This window comes from Aspergillus homomorphus, assembly GCF_003184865.1.
Source record: "Aspergillus homomorphus CBS 101889 unplaced genomic scaffold BO97scaffold_4, whole genome shotgun sequence".
Lineage (NCBI taxonomy): Eukaryota > Fungi > Ascomycota > Eurotiomycetes > Eurotiales > Aspergillaceae > Aspergillus > Aspergillus homomorphus.
In genome coordinates, this window is record NW_020291890.1 from 769,356 (window position 1) to 797,158 (window position 27,803).

General features: G+C 54.3%; 11 protein-coding genes and 2 non-coding genes across 13 annotated transcripts; 10 read left to right on the forward strand and 3 right to left on the reverse strand.

Annotated features, from left to right (window-relative positions):
• Positions 1-358: 358 nt before the first annotated feature.
• BO97DRAFT_337166 (histidine phosphatase family protein) lies at positions 359-1,864 on the forward strand (the record flags this gene model as incomplete). Its single annotated transcript, XM_025691481.1, has 2 exons — positions 359-402; positions 502-1,864. The coding sequence occupies 2 exons, from the start codon at positions 359-361 to the stop codon at positions 1,862-1,864; spliced, it is 1,407 nt and encodes a 468-aa protein (XP_025555149.1).
• A 588-nt stretch (positions 1,865-2,452) lies between these two features.
• BO97DRAFT_459018 (uncharacterized protein) lies at positions 2,453-3,728 on the forward strand (the record flags this gene model as incomplete). The annotated part of the gene is made up of 1 exon (XM_025699262.1): positions 2,453-3,728. A coding segment is annotated over one exon (1,215 nt), but the record flags the coding sequence as incomplete, so codon positions are not given.
• Positions 3,729-4,068: 340 nt separating this feature from the next.
• Positions 4,069-4,995, reverse strand: BO97DRAFT_178944 (uncharacterized protein). Its single transcript, XM_025690363.1, has 3 exons — positions 4,708-4,995; positions 4,402-4,466; positions 4,069-4,340 (listed from the first exon to the last, which is right to left on the reverse strand). Exons 1-3 carry the CDS (start codon positions 4,878-4,880, stop codon positions 4,252-4,254), a joined length of 327 nt encoding a protein of 108 aa, XP_025555151.1. The 5' UTR covers positions 4,881-4,995; the 3' UTR covers positions 4,069-4,251.
• Positions 4,996-6,042: 1,047 nt separating this feature from the next.
• Positions 6,043-9,741, reverse strand: BO97DRAFT_178968 (putative GPI-anchored cell surface glycoprotein). The gene is made up of 3 exons (XM_025690364.1): positions 9,557-9,741; positions 9,350-9,420; positions 6,043-9,268 (listed from the first exon to the last, which is right to left on the reverse strand). Coding segments are annotated over exons 1-3 (3,087 nt in total). The 5' UTR covers positions 9,558-9,741; the 3' UTR covers positions 6,043-6,253.
• Positions 9,742-10,411: 670 nt separating this feature from the next.
• Positions 10,412-11,716, forward strand: BO97DRAFT_475575 (putative oligosaccharyltransferase subunit ribophorin II). Its single transcript, XM_025700420.1, has 4 exons — positions 10,412-10,668; positions 10,749-10,947; positions 11,009-11,293; positions 11,348-11,716. Exons 1-4 carry the CDS (start codon positions 10,520-10,522, stop codon positions 11,585-11,587), a joined length of 873 nt encoding a protein of 290 aa, XP_025555153.1. The 5' UTR covers positions 10,412-10,519; the 3' UTR covers positions 11,588-11,716.
• Positions 11,717-11,909: 193 nt separating this feature from the next.
• On the forward strand, positions 11,910-12,911 carry BO97DRAFT_383925 (uncharacterized protein). The gene is made up of 2 exons (XM_025693395.1): positions 11,910-12,207; positions 12,265-12,911. The coding sequence occupies exons 1-2, from the start codon at positions 11,964-11,966 to the stop codon at positions 12,693-12,695; spliced, it is 675 nt and encodes a 224-aa protein (XP_025555154.1). The 5' UTR covers positions 11,910-11,963; the 3' UTR covers positions 12,696-12,911.
• Positions 12,912-13,002: 91 nt separating this feature from the next.
• Positions 13,003-15,044, forward strand: BO97DRAFT_178991 (uncharacterized protein). Its single transcript, XM_025690365.1, has one exon. The coding sequence runs from the start codon at positions 13,310-13,312 to the stop codon at positions 14,852-14,854; it is 1,545 nt and encodes a 514-aa protein (XP_025555155.1). The 5' UTR covers positions 13,003-13,309; the 3' UTR covers positions 14,855-15,044.
• Positions 15,045-15,404: 360 nt separating this feature from the next.
• On the reverse strand, positions 15,405-18,190 carry BO97DRAFT_459022 (glutamyl-tRNA(Gln) amidotransferase, subunit A). The gene is made up of 2 exons (XM_025699263.1): positions 16,393-18,190; positions 15,405-16,309 (listed from the first exon to the last, which is right to left on the reverse strand). The coding sequence occupies exons 1-2, from the start codon at positions 17,819-17,821 to the stop codon at positions 15,801-15,803; spliced, it is 1,938 nt and encodes a 645-aa protein (XP_025555156.1). The 5' UTR covers positions 17,822-18,190; the 3' UTR covers positions 15,405-15,800.
• A 238-nt stretch (positions 18,191-18,428) lies between these two features.
• BO97DRAFT_403185 (uncharacterized protein) lies at positions 18,429-18,941 on the forward strand. The gene has a single exon (XM_025694677.1). It carries the CDS (start codon positions 18,487-18,489, stop codon positions 18,700-18,702), a length of 216 nt encoding a protein of 71 aa, XP_025555157.1. The 5' UTR covers positions 18,429-18,486; the 3' UTR covers positions 18,703-18,941.
• Positions 18,942-19,821: 880 nt separating this feature from the next.
• BO97DRAFT_440587 (phosphatidate phosphatase App1 family protein) lies at positions 19,822-21,667 on the forward strand. Its single transcript, XM_025698092.1, has 2 exons — positions 19,822-20,903; positions 20,966-21,667. The coding sequence occupies exons 1-2, from the start codon at positions 19,887-19,889 to the stop codon at positions 21,572-21,574; spliced, it is 1,626 nt and encodes a 541-aa protein (XP_025555158.1). The 5' UTR covers positions 19,822-19,886; the 3' UTR covers positions 21,575-21,667.
• Positions 21,668-23,440: 1,773 nt separating this feature from the next.
• Positions 23,441-24,877, forward strand: BO97DRAFT_179028 (putative short chain dehydrogenase). Its single transcript, XM_025690366.1, has 3 exons — positions 23,441-24,020; positions 24,079-24,417; positions 24,558-24,877. Exons 1-3 carry the CDS (start codon positions 23,799-23,801, stop codon positions 24,867-24,869), a joined length of 873 nt encoding a protein of 290 aa, XP_025555159.1. The 5' UTR covers positions 23,441-23,798; the 3' UTR covers positions 24,870-24,877.
• A 1,419-nt stretch (positions 24,878-26,296) lies between these two features.
• BO97DRAFT_t51 lies at positions 26,297-26,386 on the forward strand. The gene has a single exon. It is a non-coding gene; the product is annotated as a tRNA-Asp (tRNA).
• Positions 26,387-27,103: 717 nt separating this feature from the next.
• Positions 27,104-27,175, forward strand: BO97DRAFT_t52. Its single transcript has one exon. It is a non-coding gene; the product is annotated as a tRNA-Glu (tRNA).
• Positions 27,176-27,803: the final 628 nt, after the last annotated feature.

Below are 27,803 nucleotides of genomic sequence, written 5' to 3' on the forward strand. Positions count from 1 at the left end.
AGATAGCCAGTCAGGACGAACCACGGGCTTCTCTCTCCGGTACGGCATCGCCCGCTCTTCTGACCCGAGTCCACTTTTACCACTCTACTCCGACTCCTTACCCACACCTCCCGCGTCCACTAGACAGGGAGACACGGCTTTCACAGGATCACCCATCTAATCCTCCTCGAAATCCTTCATTTGGTCGCACGTGGACGAGCAGTGTCGCGTGCTAGCCGTCTAGTCCCGACCGGACTGTCGTACACTAAACCATGGGTGCTCTCCAACCGCAATGAAGGGACTATATGAGGACCCCCGACTCCCCGGGAGTAGTCGTCGTCTACTGCTTTCTGGTAAGAAATTTGGCATCCTGAGCGCAATGGGCTTCTTCTCGGTCTTGCTTTCGCTCTACCTCCTGTCTGGGTAAGTGGATTCTTCCTCGGATACACCTCTTGGGTAGCTGTGTGCTACTTCCCCCAATACTTGCAACCTAGCATTAACGATAGTCCAATTCCTTGACAGCGCATCTGCCGGTCCGGTGGTCAGATCCTCCAAGCAGAACTCCTCGTCCTGCGACAGTGTCAACCAGGGATACAATTGCTTCTCCGAGATCTCGCATCTCTGGGGTCAATACTCCCCTTACTTCGCTGTCAAAGATGAGTCGTCCATCTCCCCCGATATCCCTAAGGGTTGCCACGTCACCTTCGCACAAGTGATCTCCCGCCACGGTGCGCGGTATCCCACCGCGTCCAAGTCCGCAAAATATGCCAAGGTGATTGCGAAGATCCAAGCTGGCGCGACATCTTACAAAGGGAAATATGCGTTCCTCGAGACCTACAACTACACCTTGGGGTCGGATGACCTGACTTCCTTCGGAGAGCAGCAAATGGTGGACTCGGGAATCCAGTTCTATCAGCGCTATGCATCTCTAGCGAAGGACGCGCTTCCCTTCGTTCGTGCCTCTGGGTCAAGCCGGGTGATTGCTTCCGGCAATAAGTTTATCCAAGGCTTTCAGGACACCAAGCTCAATGACACCCGGGCCTTGCCCGGTCAGCTTGCGCCTTATGTCAATGTGGTGATCTCGGAAAACGCCAATGCCAACAACTCCTTGGACCCCAGCACTTGCACGGTCTTTGAGGACAGCGAGCTGGGTGACGATGTGGCCGCCAACTTTACTGCCATTTTCACACCGCCCATTTTGAAACGGCTGGAGACGAACCTCCCGGGCGTGAACCTCACGGAGAAAGAGGTCGTCTACCTCATGGACATGTGCTCCTTCGACACCATCGCGCAATCGAAGCCCGAGACTCAGCTCTCCCCTTTCTGTGACCTCTTCACTCACGAGGAATGGGAGCAGTACAACTACCTCCGCTCCTTGGAGAAGTACTACGGGTACGGTGCGGGGAACCCCCTGGGCCCGAGTCGGGGTGTCGGATTCACCAACGAGCTGATTGCTCGTCTGACACATACCGCTGTTCACGATGAGACCAGTACCAACCGCACTCTGGACTCGAACCCTGCCACGTTTCCCTTGAACTATACCCTCTACGCGGACTTCACGCACGACAACGGGATGATACCTATTTTCTTTGCCCTGGGTCTGTACAATGGCACTAAGCCCCTGTCCAAGACGACGGTGGAGTCCACGAAGGAGACCGATGGGTTCTCTTCCGCATGGACCGTGCCATTCGGTGCGCGAGCCTACGTTGAGATGATGCAGTGTGAGGCTCAGCCGGAGCCTCTTGTGCGGGTGCTGGTCAATGACCGTGTGGTTCCGCTGCACGGCTGTTCCGTTGACAAGCTGGGTAGATGCCGGCGGGATGACTTCGTTCGGGGATTGAGCTTTGCTAGATCTGGTGGGAACTGGGACCAATGTTTTGCTTAAGCTTTCGTATGATGTTTCGCCTGATACAAATGCGCGGTGCTGAGAAGGTCGATCTTTAGACATATTTAGTGATCTATCAATGCAAACTACTGGGGTTCTGTGGCCGGTCTTACTATTCACGCGATGAGCTTAGGGCGGCATGAGACCACGGCCTGAGGCAGAAGAATGAGCCTCATCAGCTGGCTTCCCAAGTAGGAAGGTACTGTGTTCTGCAGGTGCCTGAGGTGTCTCGCTGTCTTGCTACCGGAGCTTTTCATCACTTCGACTGTCTCGCAGGATGGACGAGAAATTCAAGAATGACGCTTTCCAGATCATCAGTCAGCCTTCAAATGAATATTCGATCACAATGAAGGAGATCGTATACCATACAGCTATTGTTCTTCATCCTCGCGCCAAGATCGACGTCTATCCAACTCACGTTGAGAACAAATATGGAAGTACTTCCTTGGGCTTCTGTTGTATTTGATCAAACACGAACTCTTTTGCCGGAGATTTTCAGTATTGAGACGATGAGACCCAAGAATCACCAGCCAATCTCCGTTTCCGAAGGAGATTGCGTTTCATTCTTCCTTCAAGCTATAAAGAGGCTTCCTCCCATATAGGCCGCCGTCTCTGTTACTGAAGACTTTTGGTCTTTTTAAACTTTTTCCCAAAACAAACACTCATACGCCCAGCCATACCCAGGCCTCACACCCCGTCATTCCCTCCGCAGCCATGAGCCAGCCACCGCCGTATAGTGCACTCGCCAGGCAGCCACGACCCAGACCAATGCTATTCTTGATCTGTGCAGCAGGCTACAGCTTCATCCAACGCTACCCGCTGGCGCTGGCACGACTGGCACACTGGGCCCGCCTGGTGTGCGTGAGGAGCGAGAGCGAGCTCATCGCGAAGTGGAACCTGTGGATCGCGAACCCAGCGTACCGGATCTCAGGCTTCGTGCTGGTGGACGGGGCGATCCTGGAGCCAGACCACCGACCTTTCATGAACCTTCTGCACCGACTGCCGCATATGCTCATACCGTACGACACACCGCGGCCGCCGGTTCCCAACCCTCGGTTCCATTACGTCGTGGCGCTGGACGCGGCGATATGGGCCAGCAGCCAGCCGGAGCGATTCCAGCAGTACCTGCGCAGCAAGTGGGACACAATGTGGACGGTAATGGCGGGGTTCACGGCGTCGGTGGTCGAGCTGACGCTGACGACCGACTGCCACCCGGGGCTGTCGGAGCTGTGGTTTAAGGAGCCGCTGGAGTCGCGGGCCGTGTTTATCACGGGTCCGCCGGCTCCCTTCCGCCGCACGTATTCGATCATGTGGTCGCCGAACGATGCGCTGTTGCGCTCGCGCGAGGAAGCCAGACGGGCGTATGCGGACCGCGTCCGGTCCCCCTGCACGGGATCCACGGCCCTGCCCTCCGCCGATGGCATCCTGTACCCCGATGTCGAGCCCGGCCTCACCAACCGGCCTGACAGGCTCCCGCCGGATAACCCGTGGTTGCGGCGGCGGCGCCGGCAGCGAGCGGCGGAGGAGAAGAGAAACCCGCGTCATCACTTTGGAGTCGCCTATCGAGTGTTGGATTTTCCGGAACGAGTCATAGCGTTCGTGGGGCTGCTCGATGACCTCCCCGAGGTCGGGGCTTTAATTCTGGATGTCTGCGAGATTACGAATGGGAATGCGGGCGCAAATGCCGAGGCCTGGGCTTCGGACACAGACTCTGGCGAAGAGCATGACGACGATTACCTGCCGCGGCTGATATTGACGCTGGAGCCGGACGAGATGGATGGGGGGGAAGACTCGGAAGAGTGAGCTGTCTTGTCCAGTTAGATGGATTTAGTGGGCTGTGATAGAGACCAGTGGGCAAGCGTGTATCATTCGAGATATAGTTCGGTCTGCATCATGAATCCTACACCATGGTAGAAGGAGACCTGATATGACTGCTGCCACCGGTTGAAGATAGGGTAGAGCACGCACGAGTCATAGATGACAATCCAGCTCGGCAGACATGATGACCCGCGAATATCCATGATACTGGTAACGCATGCCGCTCAATCAGCCACAACGGGACTGCTTTAATGACCAAGTCCTAGCAAAAGTGTCTCGCTCACTCCCATACCACAATTTATAACACCGCGAATAACATACATACACATACATCTACTCATACTTATACAGAAACAGACACAGACACACACTTACACAGATGAACGCATACTCATACACACTCATACACATACTCAACCATACTCATACAGAAACAGACACAGACACAGACAAGACACCATAACCCCAACAACCGAAGTAACAAACACAATAAACAGAACAGACTATCCCCTCACAATCCCTAGAGATAGACTCAAACCCAACCCAGACTCAAACCCAGAACATCCCCACTACTGCTCCCCTCGCTCCCCCTGCTGCTCCCCCTTCTGCTGCTGCCCCTGCTCCCCAACCAACCTCTTCGGCCTCTGATTCCCAACCACTAAACCCGCATCAGCAACCCAGCTCACCCACCACCCCCATAGGAAGGAAGGAATACATACCCCGCTCATAAAGAATATAAGAAGTATACAACAAAACAGGCAACGCGACGATCGTGGATAGCCATCTATTCCATGGTCAGTCACTCATCCCCTCGCTCAACACACAAGACAATCACAAGACGCAACCCCATAAACAACCCAGCCCAGACAGACAGAAAAAGAAGCACACCGCCCACCGTCCACCCCTCCATAGAACAAACAAGGCTAGCTAAGCTAGATCCAATACCAAGAAAGCAAAGGAGAACGAACAGACTGACTAATCCATTGGATGCCCAGGAAAAAAGATAAAAAGGAAAAAAAACTCACTTCCTCGCAGCGGTTTTATACTCCTTTGTCTGACGGATATCATGCACGGAGAGCGGTTTGCGCGGGTTTGGAGATACGCCTGAGCCTGAGCCTGGGGCTCCGACTCCCGCTCCGGCTGTGCCTGGATGGCGGCGGACGTGGACCGGGGGGATTATGCGGTTGGGTTGGGGCATTTCTTCTCTTTTTCTTCTTAGAGTTGGTATTGGGGATAGATTGGGGGAAGGGTGGGGAGAGAGGTGATGGAGAAAGGTTCCAAGTTGGATGCGAATGGTTGCCGTGTGTGTTGTGGATGGTAAAAGTCAGGTTGTAACTTGAGGTTGCGGTCGTTGCTCTTTCGGGTGGGATGCCTTGTGGCCTGAGGCATAATATCTCTACCTAGGTCGGGTTTGAGGGTGGGAACCTTGTAGGGAAGAACAGAATGGAACAGTCTATCGTAGGAGGTAGGAATATCCTTTGTTCCGTCAGACTTGACACCTCTCTGGATGAATCACTTGTATTATCGCAGTACACGGCCAATAGCGAAGCTCTTTCCAGCTGCCCATGACATACCCCCTCCATCCCAATCTAATAGTACAATGCAGAAACCTGGAGCTTATGATAATAGTATAGTTTACAGTGAAAAGAAACTGGTTTGCACCTTGCTCAGAAACCCTCCGATACAGATACACTGCAGAAAGGGGACATCGAGTAAGGCCCAAACCAGTCGAAATAACATGCGGATGGATGATATCGCCCGTCGCGTCAAACACAAAACACAAAAAACAGTCGCTATGCTCTGCTAATCGCAGGAATGAACAAGGAAAAGAAAATGTCCCTGCCGCTGGGCTTCCAAATCTTACCTGGCCCAAGACCCTCTGCTGCTCTGACCCCTGTGACTCTGTTCTCAGTCTGCTGCGACTCTATGCCTCCGACGACCGATCGCTGCTGCCGGCGCAATCTCCTCGCGTATTTATACCGGTCTTCTCGCCTTATCTTTTGTGTCATGCTTGTCATGGTATTTCACCCGTCGCTGCTCTGCTGGTCTGGCGTCACCGTGCTCTCTGGCTGGCTTTCCTGATCACCTGGGCTTGGAGATGGGCCGTGTTCCTGTACGGTTTGCCCCGACAGCAGCAGCAACCAGGATAATGGCTGGAAGACGCAAATAGAGACGGAAGTAGCTGTGTTTGAGTCCCGTCACAGATGCCATTGTCAACAATTTACACATGAGACAAGTAGACCATCAGGCTCATCTTCCTGTCAAGTTTCGCCAGAGAGGACTTGACTGCTGATGGTCGTAATGGAGGAACAGTCAATCCATTAGAAGACCGAGTTGCGTAATCGTTATGTGGCTTTCAGCGCAGTTGGTAAAAGGGAAATGACAAGTGCTAAGAAGATACGAGAAGCATGATGGAGAGGTCCAGGCTCATCTTTCCCCCTTCCATCCACCACCCGCTCTCCTGTTGAGTTATAAAGAAAGTGAGTGACTGGGGCAAATTGCGCTGATTGTTGTTTAGCTGAATCGCAGTAGCTACAAGGATTGCAGGGGTGAATGGCCGGCGTCGGCCGTTTAAGCGACAGGCTCCTTCTTGCGGGCGTTGGCGCGGCGCGCCCTCTGCTCGGCGTGGGTCTGGGACTCCGCCAAAAAGGCGGCTGCGGCCCGGCGCCGCGGCCGGCCGCCGGGCGTAGTGCCTAGGGGTGTGGCACTGGGGTCAGTGGCAGTGAACGCCTGCGGACCCGAGGTAGATGGAGGAGTAGGCGCAGCGTTGTTTTTTAACCCGCCTCCAGGCGTGGCCGGAGAAGCATTCGACTTGGCTGGTGTCGATGTCGATGTCGAGGTGGAGGCCGAGTCACGGCGAAGGCCAGAGAGCTTTAAAAGCTTCGTAGGACGAGTTTGGGGCGCCTTGCTGTCCGGGGTACCGTTCACTCCGGGCGCGCTCTCTACCTCCGAACGGGTGCGCTTCTTCGACCCTGGGTTCGGGGAGCTGGTGCCCTCTGCCGCAGCTGCCGCAGCTGTTCCCTTCAGGGTCAACTTGATACGCAGGGTCTTAGGTTGGTCTGGAGTGAATGGGGGAGTCTCTCCTTTTCGGCGTCGTTTGGCGGCTTGTGCTGCGTCCGTGGGTTGCTCTGCACCACGACGCCGCTTGCGAGGGGCAGGACCCTTGGTTTCGGCACCAGGGCCGGATTTCTCCTGGTCGCTCGAAGTCTTATCGTGCTCGGCGATAAGGGCTTGAATAGCGGCAGAGGGCATGTATCGATCGACCTCAATGCCGCGCTTGCGCGCGGCGTCGCGGGCCTTGATCTTGGCTCTCTCCTCCATGACATCCTCGAAGGTGAAGGGCATATTCGTCTCGCGTGGAATGTTCCTCTCGCCCATAAGAGGGGGAAACCCGAAGATGCGGTCCTTTTCCAGCTGGTCGCGCGAAATGAGGCGGACGGGAGGCAGCGGCAGCAACTCATCTCCGTATGTGTTGTTGGGTCGATACCATTCATACTCGGTGCCAACGTACACCAGTTCTTCGCCAAATTGGTTGACTTGGCCTGTGTAGGTGAAGCCATCTTCGTCAGTCCACTCTTTAGAGTTGTCCCCTGAGAAAGTTGGCTTACTGGGCCCTTCTGCCTTGTCTCCGGATTTTGCCTCCACTGAGGGCTGCTTGTCAGGGGAAGCGGGCTTGCTTGCTTCTCTGGCCGGTTCTTTTGCCTTAGGTTCATTTGGAAGTTGTTCCTCGAGTGGAGTCGTCGTCGTGTCTGCCTCTTTGTCTCCGTTCACCTTCTCTCTGTTCTCTTCGGCTTCATTTTGTGTCTCCGTAGCCTCCTTCTCCCCATCCACTTTATGCGTAGCCTCCCCGTCTTCGTTCTCCTTGTCTAGAACCTCTTTCTCCGTATCTGCCTCATCAGCAACCTCTTTCTCTGCATTTTGCTCGTCAGCAGCCTTTCTCTCCGCGGCCTCTTTCTCCTCCATCTCCCTCTGCTCCCTCTCTTTCTCCTCCCTTTCCTTCTCCAGTCTTTCCCGCTCCAACCGCGCCTTTTCCCTCTCTGCGTGCTTGACCGCGAACTCACCACGGAGCTCATCCAGCCAAGCGTCAGCCTCTGCGGGCGGTTCAAACTCAGGCGCAAGAGCCACGTTCGCCAAATCGAAGACCTGTATACCAATGGCGACCGCATCCCACTCCAGAGGCGGTCCCTTGGGCCCATCCGGTCTAGCCGAGGCCGAGCGCGGAGGTCGGCGGTATCGTCGCTCGGATTCAATCGACTCCATAGCCTTAATGGTCGGCTTGCGCAGCCTAGTCGAGATGCGGTTGCCCATCGACGTCGCCGTGGTCAAGCTTCCCGTAGGGGAGCCGGGGGTTTCAGTGGTACCGTCGAGGCCAAAGTTGTTGCGATACATGTCGGTGTCGTACTCAAAGTGGAAGCTGTCCGCGTAAGGAGTCGCGCCAGGGGTGTTGTTATCTTCGAAGATCGGGGTTCCAAGGTCGCGGACCTTCTCGTCAGAGGCGGGGGTGGTCGAATAAATGCTCTCCGCGAATTCACGGCCAGATGGCATCGGAGCGAGTGACTCTGGACCCGAGGAAAGCTCGCCGCCGGCGTTGCTATTGTCGATGTTTTGATTGGGAGCTTGACTGGGAGTGTCGGTCCTGGACTCGACGACGGAACGCCGGCTACTGCTGCGCTGGGGCCGGACGCTGCCTTTCTGGGAGGCACGCGATGGAACGGACTTGGAGTTGCCCATGTTGGATGACGAAGTGGGGGTAGATACTCCTTCCGTGGTGGAGGGGTTTAAGCGACTGGATGTGACGGTAGCAGGAGTTCTGCGATCTGTACGCCGCGCTCTGCTGGTGGACAGTCGAGGGGCTGCTGGACGAGATGATGCAGCAGGTGTTTGAGGTTTGGTCGTTCCCTTGTCTTGCGCACTGGTAGGTTTGACAGCCGTTTCTGCAGGCGTGAACTCTGTTTTGAGTAAAACCGGAGTCCTCGCGGTTCTATTCTTCGAAGTTTCAGTGCCCTTGGATTTGGGATCCTTGCGAGTACTGACAGGAGTAGAAGCAACACGGGGTGCAGAGGCGGAAGTAGACAAGGCCCGCGGTGTAGAAGGATCAGAGGAAGTGACACGAGGGGTGGAAGTGGAGGTAGTGGTGGCCAAAGAATGCCGCTTCGGCTGGGGCTTCTTCAACAGAAAGTGATGCAGCGTCGACTGCGACTGTTCCGGACGCGACTTGGATTGAGGTACAGGTGTTTCACTCGGAGGCGGAGCGTTGGGTGTCACTTCTCCATTCAATTTTGCGCTTTTGCGACTACGTTCTCTCCTTTTAGAGACACTGTCAGAGGGTTGCGACGAGCCACCCGGGCCCTTTGAGGTAGACGAAATAGGTGTCTCCGTTGGTTCTTTTCCCTTCGGAGTCTGCGCGGCCTGGTTTACGGACCGTTGCGTTTTGCGTCGTTTTGCTGATGGTAATGACTCTTCAAACGTGGTAGTCAGAGGTGTTGGAGGTAAAGAGTAGGATGATTGGGAGTGGTTAGAGGCGTGAGATTCAGGTTCACGGGTTGTTTTACGTGACGCACGAGATGAGCTACGTCGAGTCTCACGCTGGAAGCTGGGTAAGCAAAGATCTGTAAAATCACAGGGTTGGGTTGAAGAGAGGAAGAAAAGAAAGAAAAGATGACATACAGGTGTTGTTGAGTCGAGGGAGAACGCGGCGGGGGAACCGAGTTCCCTTGCCAGTGAAGCCCTACCCACCACTGTTGTGTTATTAGCATCTTGTTCAGTGAATGAGTTCCCCAACTACCAGAACGCCCCGCCATCTTCAAGTCACATGTTCTCTCAAATGTTGTTGGGAGTAAATGAGCACTCGATATCTCTCTCTCTCTCTCTTACTTTTGAATGTGCGTCCGTCACGAACTTCCCCACCCCTTTCGTTAACCAGTCTTCACGGATTGTCCCCGGGTCTGCCCTATTATCCCGACACCACTCCACAGTTCGGAGGCCAGGGGAGCGGATGGCAAAGAGCTATTACTGCGGATCGTGGTTTGTCGCTGAAAGTCCCGAAGTCTGGCGGTTAAGGCGACACTTGGAACTGGAGTGGACTGCCTACAGCGTCGGAGTGGGTGGTTGTTAGTGAAATTAGACCAGACTGAAGATGCAGAACGCCGGAGACAGGAAGCAGGAGCGGCACCTCCTGGGAAGCTGACACGCAGCACAGGCCACACACCCCACTAAACCAACACCTCAGAGGATCCGTACCTATAGTGTATACACTTCACATGCGGTGTTTCGGTCCAAGTATGCTCAAAGTGGGCGTTTGCGATCGAAATCCCGCGTGACCGGTCGGTGAAGCGGAGGCGAGGGAGCCGGAACGTCAAGACGAACTGCAGGCGCAGGGGGCGGTCGCGGAACTAAATCAGAGGGGCTGATGACATGGCGCAAAGGTCAAAGAGCGACAGCTGAGTCGATCAGGTATTGTGGAAGCGCAACAGTAGCAGGGTAAGGCGAAAAAGCCGGGGACGAGGAACGAGGAAGAAATGTTTGGCAAGCAATCAAGTCCAGCAAGCAAGCCAAAGACAGGCAGGCCGAAGTTCATCGAGACCGCCGGGAAATTAGGGCTTGCGCAAGGTAGATGGGGCGGTCACTGGACCGCCGCTTGCCCCAATGCCGCGCGGGCGCTTATCTTAGCGCCAACTTGCGCCTTTCCTTTCTGGCCAAGTAATCGTAATCATCACCTCTCCGCCCGCTCCCCGATATCCCCCCCGAGCGCGCATTCCCTCAACCCTCTCCTCACAGCGAGTGTCGAGTCGTGTTTCCTACTGTCTACTTTGGTCGCGTTCCTTATACTGTATCAAGATGCAGTTGTGGCATTCCCTTCTTCAGCTGACCGTGCTGGCTTCCACCGCCCTGCCGACCGCTGTTGCAGCTTCCGCGTGGGGTTTCACTGATGCCACCGTGTCAGTTCACACCAAAGGCACCGGTGTGGGTGCTGGATTCAGAGAAGCGTATGTAGAACCCCCAGTTTTACTGCGGTAAAATCTATAGTGAAACTCGACAAAGCTAATTGGCTTGAAACCATTGACAGAATCCCTAACAACAAAGCCCTCTCCAAGCCTGTCTCGCTCGGATCTGCCGATACCCTGAAAGTGACCTTGACAGCCCAGGAAGACCGCACTGCCAAACGCGCGCATCAGGTTTTCCTCTTTCTCCAAGACCCTCAGACCGGATTGGATATCTCGTATCCCTTCAGCGTGAAGGATAATGGCAAATCGAGAATCGAGCTGGTCAGTAGTCTTTGGTCAACTTTGAAGGGGACAACCACAGCTGACGTGACATGGACTTTAGACCCAGAAAGACCTTCCCGTTCAGTTCCTTTCCGTCTCCGAGCCCTTGGACGCGCGATTTCTTATCGGATCCTTTGGCGACTCCGATGCATACAATGGAGCTGCATTTAAGCTGACGGTGGGCCGAAACCCCGACGAGCCTGTCCCCACTGTCGAAGTGTCGCGCTATGGAAAGCTCCCCGAAATTCACCACATTTTCAAGACTGATGCGCAGAGCCCTCCCTTGGTCATCACTCTGGCCTTCCTCGCTCTGGTGCTTGCTGCACTTCCTGTTCTGGGCGGCGTGGTAAGCTTCCTTCCCTGCTACAGCTCGACGTCAATCTAATTCCACTCAATCTAGTGGCTGTTCCTCGGTGTGAACCTGAATCACCTGCCTACTGCTTTCAAGTCGGCTCCCCTTCCACATGCCGTCTTCCTCGGCTCGCTCTTTGCTATCCAGGGCATCTTCTTCTTGTACTATACCTCTTGGAACCTTTTCCAGATCCTTCCTGCGGTCGCGGTGGCTGGTACCGTCGCATTCGTCAGCGGCAGTCGTGCTCTTGGTGAGGTTCAGGGCAGACGGCTTGCCGGTCTGCGTTAAACAACCTAGGGTTGCTGGTAGTGATCTGGGTGACATTCACCGTCGGTGTTGTATATTAGAGGCCGCCTTACCTTAAGCGTTAGGTGAGCCTTTACTGGATCAGTGTAAAAGAAGCAATGCAGTCCCTTTACGAGTTGAACAGTTATTGGCAATGGAGGCTCAATCATCCAGCCCACTACTTCATAGTGTAATACCTACCCAAAGTTAGAGGCGGCTGACGTCACCCGCGCGGCTAGCGCGGGGACCCCGATCAGGTTAGCCTGACGGATGGGTTCCTCTGAAGAGAGGAAGCAATCGGCGGCTGATCCGCAGTAACGGCCAGTGCTTCTCCAGCGCAAGGCTCAAACTTGCAGATATCACCACGCTTTCGAAAACCATGGGCTCGTCCGCATCCAAGCCCGTGAAGTCTGCCGCTCAGGCAGCTTCACGGCGTCAGTTCCCAAAGCAGCCCACCACAACCACAACCACCCCTCCACTTTCCACGCCCGCATCAACACCGCGAACGCCACAGCCACCACTTCCCCGAGAGAGTCCTCGCGGCAGCCCGCAATCCAGCTCCCCACGCGGTCCGACATACCACCCCAAGAACAAAGAGCAAGCATCCTTTGAAAAATCAAGCGGTATGTTCCTCTTCACCGAAACCACATCACAGAGCTAACCGGAACTCAAACGAACAGCCATCGACCTCGACGGTCGCGACCCGGACTTCGCCGCCTCCCTCCGCAGCATCGGTCCTGTCACCCCGAACCCAACCTTCTCCCCCTCGAGCACCTTCTCCCCTTCGCAGCGATCCTTCGGTGCGGAACTCGGGGCAGCTACCCCCAACCACCAGCACCCCATGACCCGCTTCCCACCCGCTCCCAACCCAGCCCTCCTGGTCGTTACGGCGCGGCAACGGATCGCCAAGGCGGCGGAAGCGGAGGCCGATGAGATGGGCCGGCAGAATTTCACGGGGAGAGAATTTCTTGATGCGTTGACGATTCGGCAGGTTCTGGCCATGCGGGATCGGCAGGGTTTACCGGCGGGGGAGATCGAGCGGGTGATGCGGTTGAAGAAGGGGGTGGTGGAGCGTCTGGGAGCCAAGGGAGTGGTCGGGGATATTGGTTAAAATTTGATGGAGATTTGTATTTGTGTGTGTTTGTGTACGATAGACTAGGTTTGTATGAGGTCTCAAAATCAGGTGTATGCTTGGGCTCTGCCTCTATGACTGAAATTGGATGGAGTTTCATATTCTGGCTTTGCTGACAAGTACCGGTAGTGAACAATGGAGCCATGCACGCACCTGTCAGCCTCAATGCCAGGGTAGTGTTGAGCCGTGCCATTGTGAGAGAATGAAAGAATAAGCTTCAGCTTAGTGACAATGCTTACAATGAATAGGATGGGCTGGAAAGAGCTAAACCCCAATAGGTGCACCGGCGACTGACGCTTTCCTCCAGATCTCCCACGACTTCCTTCGTTCTTTTGCGGGACGAGCTATCGCCTCATTGTCTGACTGACGAAGACATGCAGCACTTAAAGGAAGAGGCCAACAGGGCTCTGACAGCAACCGTGGTGGACTTCCCTTGACTCGAAACCTGACTGTGACAATACAATGCGTTTTGTTAGGATCTCCAGAATGTCCCGTCCACGAACGGTAAAGAGGAGGTGGTCCTCAGGTATTTATAGATCATTCCATCTTCTTCTCTCTGAAAGTAGTGAATTTCTCGCTCCAGAGTCTTCAAGATGTACGACCAAGCAGAATCAATTGGAGAAAGGGAAGACTTCGGTCATTGCACAGCGCTTTTGAGTCTCATTGACTCCGACTTTCTGGACCCGAAGGCAGGCCGGCACCTGACTGTGCTCGACTGTAGGCCCGAGCATCTGTCAACAGTTGCCCGATACCTACACAGGTATCGCTCTAAGGCTGTTAAAGTCAAGTATCTCTGTCTGGGGAAGACCGTCCCGTTTACAGATTACGACTTTGCTCGCCCACCGCCACAACCCTTGGACAACTTCGTATGGAGCCTGATCAAACAATTCACTGACAGCTCGACGGAGGTTCAACAATGGAGAAACCACCTGATGAGCTATATTAATCCCGATCCGTGGATTGCGCTGATTCTATATCCTGTTCCCAATATCGAGCGCCTGGAATGGTTCTGGGGAGGCCGTTGCACCCAGTTTACAGAACGGCTGCTGAACTTTGCATCGGAGGACCCTCTACTTACATACCAAAGAGGCCGACCGGAGTTTCTGCAAATGCTCCGCGAAGTCTCCTTCAAGGTTACCTCTTCATCGGGTGACGGAGACCCTTGGACTTTTGACCGTGGATACCACCCCGAGAAGCTTGCCCCGTACTTTCGGCTTCCGTCGTTGCAATCGCTCACCGGGCAATTGTTGCTGTGTTCGGATCACTCCATCCTGGGGGATGCACTGGCGCCAGCGGACTCGTCGTCCATCACACATCTGGAGATTCAGCAAGGCGACTCCATACGGGCCTTCGCGTATATGATTCTACCATGCACCAACCTCAAGTCGTTCAAGCTCACCTACCAGGTGGGCAGCTTGCCCGGTCAAGGTTATGAATGCCTTTATACCGACCGATCATCTGGGCGTGGTCTGCGGCCAGACAGGTTCGTCGAGATACTGTCCTCTAAGTCAGCGACTCTCGAGACGTTGTGTCTGGACACCTCGCAAAGTGACCTACCGGACCAAAGCCCAAGGGGCAATAAAATGCCACCTCTCAAATCGCTGACCCACTTCCGGGTCCTCAGGCATCTACAGCTCCCCATGGAAGCATTCATCGGAAGCCTTGAAGATCATGCACAGAAAGTTTCAGGTCCAGAATATTCTCTGGCAGACCAGCTACCCGCATCGCTCGAGACCCTGCGCATCACAAACTGGGATTTCGCGCGCGAGGAGGAAATGCTGGCGCAGCTCCTCGGGGTGGTCTGCGCCCCGGACCGCATCCCGTTCCTGGCCCAGATCGCAATTCAGGGGATGTTATTCTTCGATCCCGACAAATATCCTTGTGGTTATCTGGGCGAGGATGGACGTCCATACCCTTCTGGGGATCTCTACCACTCGACCCACGAGCTCGCGAGCGTCTGCGATATGCTCGGCATTTGTCTGACTTGGCATCACACGCAACCCCCCGTCGATGAGAGTCGGCGGAATGAGGATGTGCACCTAAAAGGGCTTGTGAAATGTTCCAAATATCGTTGTAGAGACCGAGGCGATTTATACGACTACGATCCGGCTTTCAGCTGGTCCGGGTTCAGGTATTAGTCCGACTTTGAGTTAAGGTATTCCTGGGGAATTGGGGAGACTGTGGAGAATTGTCCCGCCTTTGCTCTACTTGGGTCTTCTTTGACCGTTTCCGTGTGCATGCGTATGCGGTATTTCCTCGTACAACGTAGTAGCTAGCAATCGATTTCCAAGCGGCCTTATCAATAATCATAAACCATTCTCTAATCCCACAACATAAAGTAAAAACAGATAATCTTAGAAGAAAGTAGAGACAAGAAACTATTACGTGACGAAACCATCATCTGTTGATCTATGGTGCATTTCTCAAAATACCGGTGAAATCCTGGATCTCTGAGGGCTACTTCCCACCATGGCCTGCAAGCGCCTTCCGTTCCAATCCCGGCTGGTGGAGCATCCTTGATATACGCAATCCGGGCACTTGAAGTGGTATCCAGCCCGGATTCAAGCCTGAACGATGGGTGCTGGGAGTTGTGAGAGTGAGCTCCGTGGAATTGAGTTGACCACCGCATTGCGTCACCTGCGGCGACTGGCACTCACTCGATAATCAAGACGTATCCGTGGCTCATGATAGGTGGCTATTTGCCAGGCTCGATTTTAGCTCTTCACTGGTTGCGGATAGATCAGATAATAGGAGTTATGATGGCCACGAAAATATCTGGCCCGGGGAGAGAGGGATAGCCGGTTTGGGATACTCCTGTCGGCGTTTCTCCTCCCGCTCTTCTGCACCGGGCCCTTTTGTTTTATCTCATTACTACTATCTTATCCTCATCTAATCTATCATCTTCAGATCTAAGGGAATACTGCTACTTGTCCCATGTATCTGGTACTTGGGCGAAGCGCGCTTCCCGAACCCTCACGCCCAGATAATGTGATCAAGCGCTCTCTATACTCCCTCCGAACCATATGTACATCCCCAAACCACTTCTTACATGCCCAAAGAGAAAGCCCCCGTCCATCCCCCTCGCTAGAACAAAACCTCCCCACCAGCCAACGTGCCCCCCGTCAACGGCATGCTAATAATACCAGCCTCCAGCAAATCCTGAGCCAGCCGAACAATCATGCCATCACAGCCTTTCGCCGCCATGACATCCACCGTGACGGGGAACCTCTCATCATGCTGCGTGACGCCACTATACACCTCCACCTCGCCGACCGGGAAAACAAAATCCGGCACCTCCGCCATGTTCGCGATGCGGCTGCTGCCGAACCCCAGAGGCGCACCGGGTAAACTCCGGTACTGATTCCGGAGTGCTCCGGAGACGGGCCCGCTCGAGCCCACGTACACCATCAGCGACGAGGAGCACTGGCTGGGGTCTGCCTCCTCGCGGCCGAGGTAGTTCTCCGCCATCCAGTTCATGAAAATGGTTTTGTTGGTGATGGCGTCGTCGAGCGCGGAGTCCGGGTAGGCTGTTGACCAGTTCCATCGTGAGAGAGGCACGGGGTCGATGAAGGGGAGGCGGTTGTCGTGTTTGGCTGTTACGGGGTTGGTTAGCGGGGGGTTGGGCTTTGCTCTTGGTTGTGGTTGTGGAGGGAGGTTGGTTTGGAGGGGTGCTTACCTGCGTAGTCGGCGTAGAAGGGGTCCCGCACGAGCGAGATCTGCTGCTTGCTGATTAACATCGCGTATGTGAGGTTCAGCAAGGTGGGGAGGGTGACGTCCGCGGGGGCATCGGCTGGTGGGTTTGCGGTCCACTCTGCGGTTAGATTCAGGGGGGTGGCGGTTGTGTTGAGGAATGAGGCCAGTTTCTGCTGGAATTCGAGCAGCATGGCGTCGCTGGCGGTCCCGCTTGTGCCCGGGAAGCCCAGCGTGTATAGCTTGCTGGGGTATTTGACCGTCTGCCCGCTGAATGAGGTGTAGTTGGTGCTGTACAGCGCTTGGTTGGCCTTGTCCCAGAGGTAGGGATCGCGCGTCAGGAACCCCGCCGTGTCGAGCACGGGCGACAGCGGCATGACATGATCGAGCGCGACAAGGCCGTGCGAGGGCCGCGAGCCAAAGACCCCCTGCACCTCTGCCGGTCCACGGATCGAGCCCCCCGTGTCGCTGCCCAAGGCTAGATCCAGCCAGTTGTACGAGGCGATGGAGGCCCCGGCCCCTGATGAGGACGACGAGGGGTCCTGATACCCATCTCCTCGCGGGTTGAAGGGCGCATGGAAGTCCACCCAGTCGGCCGTGGCGGTCTCTCCGTTGGCGAATTGAGAGGGCTTCTGCAGACCGACGATGATGCCCCCCGCATCTATGATGCGCGAAACAGCCGTGCCGGTGACGTTGTTCTCCCCGTACAGGTTGTACCATGCCCGGTTTCCGTTGCTCTGTTTTACGCCAGCTATGCTGAAGATGTCTTTGATGCCCACACGAGCGCCGGCTAACGGTTTTGCGTCCGTGGGGGTGAAGTAGAGCCGAGACGGCACGCCGATCGTGGCCGACGCAACACCTGCGACCTGGGCTGATAGGGGCTGGAACGTGCCATCGGGCTTCTGCAGCAGGGGCTGGTTGAAGGCTCCGGCAAAGTCGCTGTACAGCCGGTACACGGGGTACAGCTTGCCGGTGGACTGCTCGATGAAGTACGGGCCCGAGGGGATCGACCTGGATTCGAGGGGAACCACGACACTCGTTCGCCCTTGCGCCAACGAGAGGGTGTTGGTGACATTGCTGTGTGAGATACCGCGAACAAGCACAGCGTCGAGGAATGCGTCTGTGAAGACGTCGTCCTTGGTGGACCATGTGGAGAAGAGCGAGGGTAGAGTAGAGAGCTCTGCTGTGTCTTCCTGCACGACAGTGATTGGGGCGAACCCATTGACGCTCGGGACATGGGACAATAAGGCTGGGGGTATGGTTACATTTCCAGAGACATATGGTGAGATGAAATAGTTTATGTCTTGGAGCGTGACAGACATGCCTGTGGACACCAATTGAGCGGCCACAGAGCTGACCAGGCCTAGTAGGTATGGAGCAGACAAGCCCGACGCCGGTTGAGAAAAACGAGCCATTGAAGAAAACCAGCCGGGTCCACCCACCAGAGTACACAATGAAAACAAAAGGTGTCTTTGAATAGCTGCTCATCGTCTAGGTAAAAAGCCCCAATTTATAGGGTGCGTCCATCGCGAACTGAGTTCGACTGCGCCAAGTCAACACAACCGCCAAGACGATGGTATCTATGCTCTGGTGATATGCGCATCCTCAGATCTGTCTACTTTTCTTCGCACCTCCACTCTGCTGAGCAGCGATAATCATTATTAGTGAGTCATTGAGAGCGCAAAACTCGTCGGGCCTTATCCGTGGACTGCGAGGCACGTTGCAAGCATGAGGAAGAGCCTTATCTTATCAGTTTGTGCGTTGACATTCAGGATAAGATGATAAGATGAAGCTCGATGATTGGCTGTGCGGTCGGATGTATGCTAAGCGCGCCCTTCGGCAACCGGACAAAACAAGACCATATGTTAGGCAAGCCCGGGTTGCGGAACAGGATTATTCTGAGGAGAAGATAGACGTGACAGGAGGCGCTCATTATCCTTGACGTGGCTTATCAGACCAAAAGGCTATACACAGCCTTTGCTCACTCGTCTTCTGACCATTCCTCTTCCTCCCACTCCCACACGCCGCTGAGCTATCATCGGGGTTGTCGACGTCCTCGGCTTGTGGAATCAACTCCTCAATGCCCCTCATCTCTCGCAGCTTGGTCGCCCCGCCCTTCTTTGAGGACAATAATGTGTCTAGAAGAGTGGGCGTCATGATCCTTGCACTGGCCTCTTTGGTAGCCCCGAATGAGCAGCAATTCCACATTGAGCGGCAAGCGATCGACCAGCCTGAAGTCTGTCTTTCTGACAGTGTCAGTTCCCTTGGCCATGTACAGCAGGAGCTTGAACCCTAGACTCAGGTGTGTCAGGAAAGTGAAATCGCGCAATGAACCCCTCTGCTCCCACAGCTCGTGCGGCGGGGGACTATCCAGCTACCTTCTTCCGCGTCAGCCCGCTTATTCTCTTGATCAATTTCTTCTCCCATTTCTTCATCGCTGGCCCGCCAGGATGTACTCATGGGAGCCTCAGGATTGACATCCAAACTCCAAGGTCTCGCTGTACATGAGAGGCGTTGGGTCTCGGGCTCACTCAGGACATCCGAGACGACGGACTCGATGGAGGGAAACCGGCGAAACATCGCCTGGAACCTGGGAAAGTCTATATCGATGTACCAGCGCTCGTCATGCATCTGGTAGTATCGCCTGCGATTGACGATAAAGACGCTGCGCAAATGACGCAGAAACGCCGGCGTAATTCATGGTACCAGAGATATACGCGTCCCGGGGGAGAACCCCCGGACCCCCCTTTCTTTCAACTTCCTGGTAGAAGATTCAGTTTATACTCGATTGGCGTGCGCTTCGGCTTCTTTAACCCACCCACCCCACTTGCCAGTGGTCTTAATGGACTCATGCCCATGGAGATCCCCCGCCGGCCAGGCCCGAGCCCCAGCCCTAAGAACCAGTAGCCACCTCAACTCCTCATCCGTATTGAATGGCTATGATATTCATTTAATCTCATTGTCGCAGTTGTGTCTGACCTAGGGCTATCCGCACGGCGCCCTACCTAGTTGGTTGCCAATTCTGGCCGTGTCTCACCGCCACGCCTCGCCAACGAAGGTGCTCTGGTCAAACATTAGGTGCATAAAATAAGCAATGCATTAGATGAAAAACAGGGTCAGCCCAGTCAGATGATGTAATGGCTCCTGCAGGTGTGCTGTTTGCTAGAGGTGTGGCTTCACTTTATGGGGGTGTTTAATATAGACTGCCAACAAGACTCCAAGCCATCGACAAATGACGCAGATGAACAACAGAAATTCAGGGACCCTGCATGGAAAAGGGACGGCGTGGAGCCAATCAATCGATGAATGGGAGTGGGTGACGGTGGAGTTCCCGATATCCGAAGCCGTGACGTCACTTGTGTTGATCGCCTTTAATTCTCGCCTTGTCGCTCCCTCTTTTTCCCCATTTCCATCCCACACACCACCCTTCCTGGAAACCATTTCAATTCCGGTTGAGTGACTACTGGGTGCTCGGAAGAGATGAGGGTGTCGATCATTGCGCGTCAGGCCCTTGTGCAGGCCTCGCTTCTCTCAATTGCCTCCGCTATCCCCGCGCCGACGGCTTTCTCCAGCACCGACAACAATGTCGCCCCGCCCGACCCCGTCATTACCCCTTCCCCTGTCGAGCGGCGCCCTTCCCCAGTCGTACCAGTCGCCGGCCGAGGCATTCTGAGTGATGTTGACTCGGATATCCACAGCGTCCTGTCGGGACTGGGCTCCGATGTCCCCTCGTGGGTGGCATCGGGAGTCCCCAACTTCTTCCAGGGCTTCCCGACGGGCGACGCCGTGGTGAGCTCGCTAGGCCTGAACAGCGCCCAGCTGGCCGCATTGCCGACCAATGTCCTGAACATCGACCCTTACGCCAACTGGACCAGCTCGGGCTGGAACGTGCGCTTCCACGGAAACGTGTACAAGCAGCCCAACACCTCCGTCTCCGATCTGAACAAACTAGCCGACCTCTTCCTCGGCAACACGAGCATCAAGGACCTGCCCGAGTCGCAGCAGGTGCAAGCACGCAATCTGACCGCCGAAATCCTGGTTGTGCAGCAGCCGCACGTTGCCGTGAACACCATTCACCTGGAGCCGGCCCCGAGCCAGGGCGCCAGCGGACAGCCCGGCGGCGGCGGATCCTCGGAGGCGACCGGCGGGACACAGAACGTAACTTTGCCCTACAACACGACCGTCGAGGGCGATTTCGATGTCTTCATGCCGATCGACAGTAATGGCCTGACCGCGGGCAACGAGACCTCGGCGATCCAGAGACTCAACACCTACGTGGAGGGGGCATCGATCGGGAACAGTACCGCCTACCTGGTGCCGCCGAAGGGGCTCACCATCGTCTCTGACATCGACGACATCCTGCGGGTCACGAAGATCTACGAGCCGGAGCAAGGGCTGCTCAACTCCTTCGCGCGCCCGTTCACGCCGTGGGAGAACATGCCCGATATCTACCGCAACTGGTCCGTCAGCATCCCGGACATGCACTTCCACTACCTTGTACGTTGGCGCTTGCCCCCTCCCTCTTCATTTAAAGTGTGATCATACTAAACAACAAACAGACCACGACCCCTGAGCAAGTAACCCGAAACTACATGCAATTCATCTACACGCACTACCCCGGCGGTTCCTTCGACACCCGTCCCCTGAACTTCAGCGACGTGTCCGCAACGCTCTCAATTCGCAAGTTCCTACTCAAAAGGGTCTTCGAGACGTTCCCCGAGCGCAAATTCATTTTGATCGCCGACACGAGCAACAGCGACGTGATGCGCGACTACCCGGAGATGGTGACGGATTTCCCCGGTCAGGTGCAGTGCATCTGGCTGCGCAACACGTCGGCCACGGACTCGGGCGACCGGTTCCCCTACGACACGTCGGGCTTCAAGCACCTGAACCAGTCGCAGTACATGTTCTTTTTGCACGCCGACGACCTGACCAACCTAGACGTCGCCAACGGGCAGTGCTACAACCAGTCCATCGCCCAGAACTTGACTTTCGGCTACCAGGGTCTGCCGCTGGGGCTGGGCGATGACCCGACCTCTATTAATGGGTCGGCGAACGGCACCAAGGAGAATGCGGCCAGCGGATTCTCGGCTGGGGACGGTGCTGGGGCGCGGGGGGTGATGGCGTTGGTTGCTGCGATGGGGACGGCTGCGTTCATGTTTTTGTAGAGCATGAGTTTCGTATGGATATGGGTTTATGATCTTGTATGTACTGTACTGCATCTAGAGGATACAGGTAATGAATTTGGTTAAATACTGCTTGGTCTCTTCACTTGAGTTTCTTTCCTGTGAGGGTTTTAGTGGAATGGATGACGCTGCTTTCAAATGGAATTTCGAGACTAAGCCATGGGGTGAGTAAAAGATTGCACACAATCACGTCGAAAAGGGGAGGAAGAATTTCTTGCTGGTCACATGGACTCAATCCTGGCCAGGGGTACTTAGCGAGCGGCTGCACGGGCCACTGCTGCTATTCTGGGACCGGGGCAGAAACCTGGGGAAGATTGAGAAAGGAACCGGACCGCGATACCAAGGAATGCCTGAGGTTCTCTGTCGCGTGCATTGCATAACGCATTCTCTTGATTTAGACTAAGTCCAGTATGATCAGCACAGTAGATGAAACACCTCTCGCGAGAGTATCTACGGAACACAGCAGTATCAATCACTAGCTTCAGAGTCCTCAAATGTCAATTTGAGAATATTGCTCACGGGACCAGGTACTGTACAGCGCAGATTCAGGATTGGAGCCAAGCGGCGGCATTGCCGGTTGGTGAATTAGAATTAGGTCCGAACGGTCCGGATGCCCAGTCTGGAGCTTCGGTTCTGCTGGGTCACCTGCTGGCGCTCCATGGGTTTGTCTCGGGTGGCCGAGATCTACCTTTTTTCCTCTTGGTTTGGAAATACAAAGAGTACTTCTTACATCTTTTACCATTGTAATTCAAGTCTTCTGTATGCAAATAGTCTATCTTGGCTTGACTCGCTTGCTTAAACATGCTTGACTACTTTGGTAGTAGCATTCATTGACTCAAACATGGTCAATATGTCGCAATCTATGGCTGTCGATCGCATTCATAGGGCGGAAGGGAGTCCGTTATGCACCGTAAGTCAGGGCTTCGAGAGCCCCTGTCGAATGTTCCAGACTGCATAGTGCCCAATGAGATCAGCCCGCCGGGTGATAAGCTTGCTAGATGCTATCATTTAGACCAGGTACAGTACACATGTAGACCGAGCTCTGCAGGGGGCTGTCATTAGGCTCTAATCCCGGCCCAAAAGAAAAACAATGCAGCCAGAGAAATCAGGTCCCAGGTACAGTATACCACAGAGTAGGATGTCGACAAGGGCTTTTCTTCCGGGGGAATGTGGACGTGGTGTCTCGGTACGACCAAGAGCGTCTGGGCCCGAGATGGATCAAACAGGCAATTCCCCAGACCCCGTGACCCGCCGCAATAACCGTGTCTGACGCGCGGGCTGCGCGGCGAAAGTTCAAGTGGTGGATTACAGATAGAGCTTCCAGAACCGCCGCGATATACCTCGTGATGCGTGAAGGGTTGAAGGGAGCTTCTTCCGCTTCCCGAGCCCGGCTTTGCTTCCGTCCACAGCCCCGGATTGCCCAATTCGGCAACCCGGGCTCTCCCCACTGCAACTGGCACTCCCATCTCCTCTCCAGGCTCTCTCCTCGCGATACCAAGTACTCGTTCCACCCAATTCGTTCGCGGATTCTTAGGTTTCGCAATTGCCTTGGCAGAGGCTGTCCGGAGAAGAAGGCCACGTCCATCGGACGCGACAATAGTCTGGCGGCAATATCGTTACTTCATCATGATTCAACTGCATCGGTAGTGGGGTGGGGTGGCTATCCTTATCAGTGAGCTTCGCTGAGCGTGTTTCGGTCTGATTGAGTATCCTTGGAAGCTTGTGCATTTCAACCGTCGTAGCCCGGTAAATGAACAGTGCCTCCGTCGTAATTAGAGCCATAAATGGGCGCAATGCTGAATGAGTCCGTAGTGACTGCATTGTCGGATCGGGAATCGCTGCCATACAGTCTGCAAGAGCTACTGCTATGCTGCTGCAGAGCAGGCCCGTGACCAGTGTACCCAAATGCGATCACGCATCCCCCCGGTCTGGACCACGGCGACCTGTCCCTCGCTGCCATCCCATTTCTCCGGATTTTCCTGTTCTCATGACTTCCCCAGTGCCAGGGCCTGTCCCCCCCTTGAGGTAATCCTTGGAGCTATTGTGAATTATTTAAAGAAGCTACCGCACCCATCACTGCCCACCATCATCAACCCTGTCGTTTTTTGGTTCTACTGATTCTTGTCCCAAAGTCTTCCGCTCCCACTGCTCATAACTTTCTCTGGCTTTCATCTCCAGCACAGACATACCAGCTACGCAGTCCACAATGTCCCTTTCGATTGAAACCACCGATGTCGCCCCTGCTCCGGTCCCTGTCCCGGTCCAGGACGGTCCAGCGCTCGGCTCCAAATCTCGGATGCCCGAGTTCAGCCTGGCAGGGAAAGTGGTCTGTGTTTCTGGAGCTGCCCGCGGTCTCGGATTGACCCAGGCTGAAGCTCTCCTGGAAGCGGGTGCCAAAGTGTATGCGCTGGACCGTCTTGAAGAGCCAGTAAGTCGGCATCTGCTAAGATCCCTAGAGCTCCCATCTAACGTGACGCGCGTTCCAGTCCCCCGAGTTCTTCGTTATTCAGAAGCGGGCTGTAGAGGAACTGGGCACAGAGCTACACTACCGTCGCATCGACGTGCGCGACACGGAGCTGCTGCACCACGTAATTGAGGCCATCGCCAACACCGAGGGACGCATGGACGGGCTGATCGCGGCGGCGGGGATTCAGCAAGAGACCTCAGCGCTGGAGTACACGGCCGAGGACTCGAACCGGATGTTCGAGGTGAATGTTACAGGTGTGTTTATGACGGCTCAGGCAGTAGCCAAGCAGATGATTCGCTTTGGCAACGGAGGGAGCATTGCGCTCATCGCCAGCATGAGCGGAACTATCGCCAATCGGGTGAGTGCCTCTTTACTCTCCTTCTCCTGTTTCCCCGGCTTTTCTTTGAGAGCAGAGAGTATCGCCTCACACACCTGGTCACTTTTCCGCCTTCCCTGTCATCTTTACATCACGCACGCTGACTCCCCTGTGCTTCCCAGGGCCTCATCTGTCCCGCATACAATGCCAGCAAGGCGGCCGTGATTCAGTTAGGTCGCAACCTCGCCATGGAGTGGGGGCAGTACAACATCCGGGTCAACACCATCTCGCCCGGCTACATCGTGACGGCGATGGTCGAGCAACTGTTCGTGGAGTACCCTGAGCGGCGTGAGGAGTGGCCGAAGCACAACATGTTGGGGCGGCTGTCGACCCCCAACGAATACCGGGGCGCTGCGGTCTTCCTCCTCAGTGACGCCAGCAGCTTCATGACGGGAAGCGATCTGCGCATGGACGGCGGCCACGCCGCGTGGTGATTACCGATTGTGTCTTGTTTTTTTTTTTTTTTTTTTTTTTTTTCCTTCGTCGCACGGCGTTCATCTGGCAAGCACAGCGTGGGCATCCTTCTTCCGGGTCGATCATGACGTACAGCGCAATATTTCCGTGGTCGCGTGTCTCCTTGTTCAAGCGTTGCAGGTGTCTCGGTTGGCATTCAATGAGATCGTTACAGCACTGTACCTCGCAGAGAGGTGTCTAGTATAACTATATTCATTCACAGGGTCTGTTGACCTAGTTAAACTATATCAAGCGTGATTCTTTTGGCTGATCGTATCCTGGGATTTGCTCTCCCATTCTAGATCTATAATGTCTCAACCACCGTCATGATACCCCACTTAGCGTCCGATCTGACATGCCCAGACCTGGGGAGTCGGAGGTGAGTGGCACTGACACCTGACCCCACCTTATCCTTGCACATCCCACCACCACACCCAATACCACAGTGAACATTAGGCAACATATTTCCTACCTAGGAAGCACAGCACCAACCTGAATACCAACAGTTCACAACTCAGATCAACACAAACAAGTAAAAGGAAATCAGCAGATAAGCGCATGATCCTTGCCCCCGCCACGCCAAGAAGCCCAACTGCTCCCGTCCGGGGAAAATAAACTCAGAGCAAGTGTCATCGCTCAGCCCCGCACTTCAAACGACCACGCGGGGACTTCTTCCTCCCCCCCCACATGAACTATAGCAAGTGTATACGAGGATGACATCAGCTCGACAAGAGGACCCAATTCATATACTAATTACTTCATGCCTACAACAAAGGCCTATTCAAGGCGAATAGTATGTACAGTAGGAAACATCAATAGACATCCACTACACACTACCTGGATTACATGTGCCTTATATGGACTGTACATACACGTACTCCTAAGCCCATCTAGTTCAGACAGACAAGAACAAGAACAAGAACAAACTGGAAATTCCCCTCGTGACTACGCACTTAATCTAACCGGCCAACCAGCTCCAAAATGTGTAGATTAATCTCACGCATGCACACATCTGACCTCCTGCATCGAACTCTGATCGAAGATTCCGGGCATATTCTTTTGCAAGGGCGGGGTAAAAGTGATGGGTTGATACTGATCTGCTCACGTGGGTTATATTATATATACCAGTACTTGATGGATTGCATTGCGCGTCGGGCTTGGTGGTGTTTTGGATATACGCTCGGTTGGAGTCGGGTGGTTGAGATTTAAGTGGTTGGGTGGGCATATATTGCCTTGAGGCTCTTTCTGGGTTGAGGCTGGTTACTTTGTTTATTGGTGCGTGGTTTGGGGATGCAAAGATATGAGTTGATTGTTGCCTGGCGGGGGGTTGTAGAGGTGGATGATCTGATTAGGTCGGTTCTAGCTCACTCTGCTTATAAGGCTTATCTTCGAATAATGACATCAACAATCCTCGATGGTCTAACGGTCATGATTTCCGCTTGTCAATCTCTAACGAGAACAAGCGCGGGAGACCTGGGTTCGACTCCCAGTCGGGGAGATTCTTTTTTTTTTCTGGTTCTTTTTTCTTGCCGGCGTCGGTTATCTTCTACTCTGGGTGGACTGGTGCAATATATTTGTTTTGATCTCGTCTGCCAAGTGCATTTGCGAAGCATATGCAACATCGCAAGGCTTGCTCATCTGTGGACGACCTACTCGTAGTCTCTGCTTGTAGGAATGGGACGGGCATGATCGTCAGGCGGCTCCACCTGTATACACATGACGCACCAATCAGCACCGCTGCGGTAGCTATGCTTGATATGATCTCTAGTTTTAGAACCGGAGGATAAAAGGATCGCTGGGTGTATACAGACTAGATATTATCAAGAGTAGCCAAGCTGGAATCATTCGGTCGAGTCTGGGGAGCACATCGTTGTTCTATATCTTAGCTTGCCATCATTCCGGGAAAATTTGCAGGGACGATTTTATTCTTTTTATGGCATTGAGCACTTGTTTCACAGCAAAATCAAATAGCCTTCTTCGTCAACATCTTATGCATACACAAACATATTATAACTCGGCTCTAGTCCGGGTGCTCTCGCCACCATGATGGAGAATCATCCAGGCATTTACTCTGGACAGTGACTCCCGCATCAAGGGAGGAGAAAAAACAATCACAAAAGAGACAATTGAGCTCTGACGAAGGGGATAGAACCTAGACCTTGCACGGGTCAATCAGAGCTCCTGTAACATTATTTTGAATCCTACTTTAACAACATCCGATGTGGTGTAATGGTCAACATCGCTGTCTCTCACACAGCAGCTCGGGGTTCGATTCCCCGCATCGGAATTTATTTTTTTATTGTTTTTCGCTCTGTTATCGACGCGATAAGGACGTGAAGTGGAGTCGGGAAGCTATCTCGAGAAATGATTCTTGAGACGGCGGTGGGGCTTAATAACCAATAGTTAAATCAATAAGAACCTATTCCGAGCCCTAGCTTCCCTCTGGGCTCGCTGTCTCTGTCTCTCACATGTCATATTCGGAAGCGCAGCAGGTATTCAATTCTTGGCTCATATGTTTACTCGATGTTCTCGACTGTGATGCTGAAGATTCGAATGATCAATACGAAAGATCGCTCTCGCGGTATAACCCACAGTCAGGCTAGATAAGTCTACTGATTATGTGGTCTTCTCGGTGTGCCGCGGCATTCAGCTCATGAAACTTGATCCTTTAGCGGCTGATTGGCTCGCATACGGCGGACGATTGCGGCCATCGGGCAAATGAGTTCTTGCTTGGTGTTCTGCCGGCAGAATCAATACATTAAGAGGCCTTTCATCAAGCATCTCTCACCACGCACCTACCAAGCACCTCTTACCAAGTACTTCTTACCAAGCACCCTGACCGAGCAACCAAGTAAGCAACTAAGCAACCAAGCAACCAAGCAACCAAGCAACCAAGCAACCAAGCAACCAAGCAA

Bases quoted from the DNA above. Each gene is read 5' to 3' on its own strand.
- BO97DRAFT_178944 (XM_025690363.1), bottom strand. From the start codon at position 4,880: ATGCCCCAACCCAACCGCATAATCCCCCCGGTCCACGTCCGCCGCCAT. The intron at 4,467-4,707 runs GTGAGTTTTTTT...ACCATGGAATAG, and splicing joins TATAAAACCGCTGCGAGGAA to ATGGCTATCCACGATCGTCG. The intron at 4,341-4,401 runs GTATGTATTCCT...ATGCGGGTTTAG, and splicing joins TTATATTCTTTATGAGCGGG to TGGTTGGGAATCAGAGGCCG.
- BO97DRAFT_459022 (XM_025699263.1), bottom strand. From the start codon at position 17,821: ATGGCTCGTTTTTCTCAACCGGCGTCGGGCTTGTCTGCTCCATACCTA. The intron at 16,310-16,392 runs GTAAGCACCCCT...ACCCCGTAACAG, and splicing joins CTTCTACGCCGACTACGCAG to CCAAACACGACAACCGCCTC.
- BO97DRAFT_475575 (XM_025700420.1), top strand. From the start codon at position 10,520: ATGCAGTTGTGGCATTCCCTTCTTCAGCTGACCGTGCTGGCTTCCACC. The intron at 10,948-11,008 runs GTCAGTAGTCTT...CATGGACTTTAG, and splicing joins GCAAATCGAGAATCGAGCTG to ACCCAGAAAGACCTTCCCGT. The intron at 11,294-11,347 runs GTAAGCTTCCTT...CACTCAATCTAG, and splicing joins TTCCTGTTCTGGGCGGCGTG to TGGCTGTTCCTCGGTGTGAA.
- BO97DRAFT_179028 (XM_025690366.1), top strand. From the start codon at position 23,799: ATGTCCCTTTCGATTGAAACCACCGATGTCGCCCCTGCTCCGGTCCCT. The intron at 24,021-24,078 runs GTAAGTCGGCAT...CGCGCGTTCCAG, and splicing joins TGGACCGTCTTGAAGAGCCA to TCCCCCGAGTTCTTCGTTAT. The intron at 24,418-24,557 runs GTGAGTGCCTCT...TGTGCTTCCCAG, and splicing joins GCGGAACTATCGCCAATCGG to GGCCTCATCTGTCCCGCATA.
- BO97DRAFT_178991 (XM_025690365.1), top strand. From the start codon at position 13,310: ATGTACGACCAAGCAGAATCAATTGGAGAAAGGGAAGACTTCGGTCAT.
- BO97DRAFT_178968 (XM_025690364.1), bottom strand. The intron at 9,269-9,349 runs GTATGTCATCTT...CCCAGCTTCCAG, and splicing joins CCCTCGACTCAACAACACCT to CGTGAGACTCGACGTAGCTC.
- BO97DRAFT_403185 (XM_025694677.1), top strand. From the start codon at position 18,487: ATGCCCCTCATCTCTCGCAGCTTGGTCGCCCCGCCCTTCTTTGAGGAC.
- BO97DRAFT_383925 (XM_025693395.1), top strand. From the start codon at position 11,964: ATGGGCTCGTCCGCATCCAAGCCCGTGAAGTCTGCCGCTCAGGCAGCT. The intron at 12,208-12,264 runs GTATGTTCCTCT...TCAAACGAACAG, and splicing joins ATCCTTTGAAAAATCAAGCG to CCATCGACCTCGACGGTCGC.
- BO97DRAFT_440587 (XM_025698092.1), top strand. From the start codon at position 19,887: ATGAGGGTGTCGATCATTGCGCGTCAGGCCCTTGTGCAGGCCTCGCTT. The intron at 20,904-20,965 runs GTACGTTGGCGC...AACAACAAACAG, and splicing joins ACATGCACTTCCACTACCTT to ACCACGACCCCTGAGCAAGT.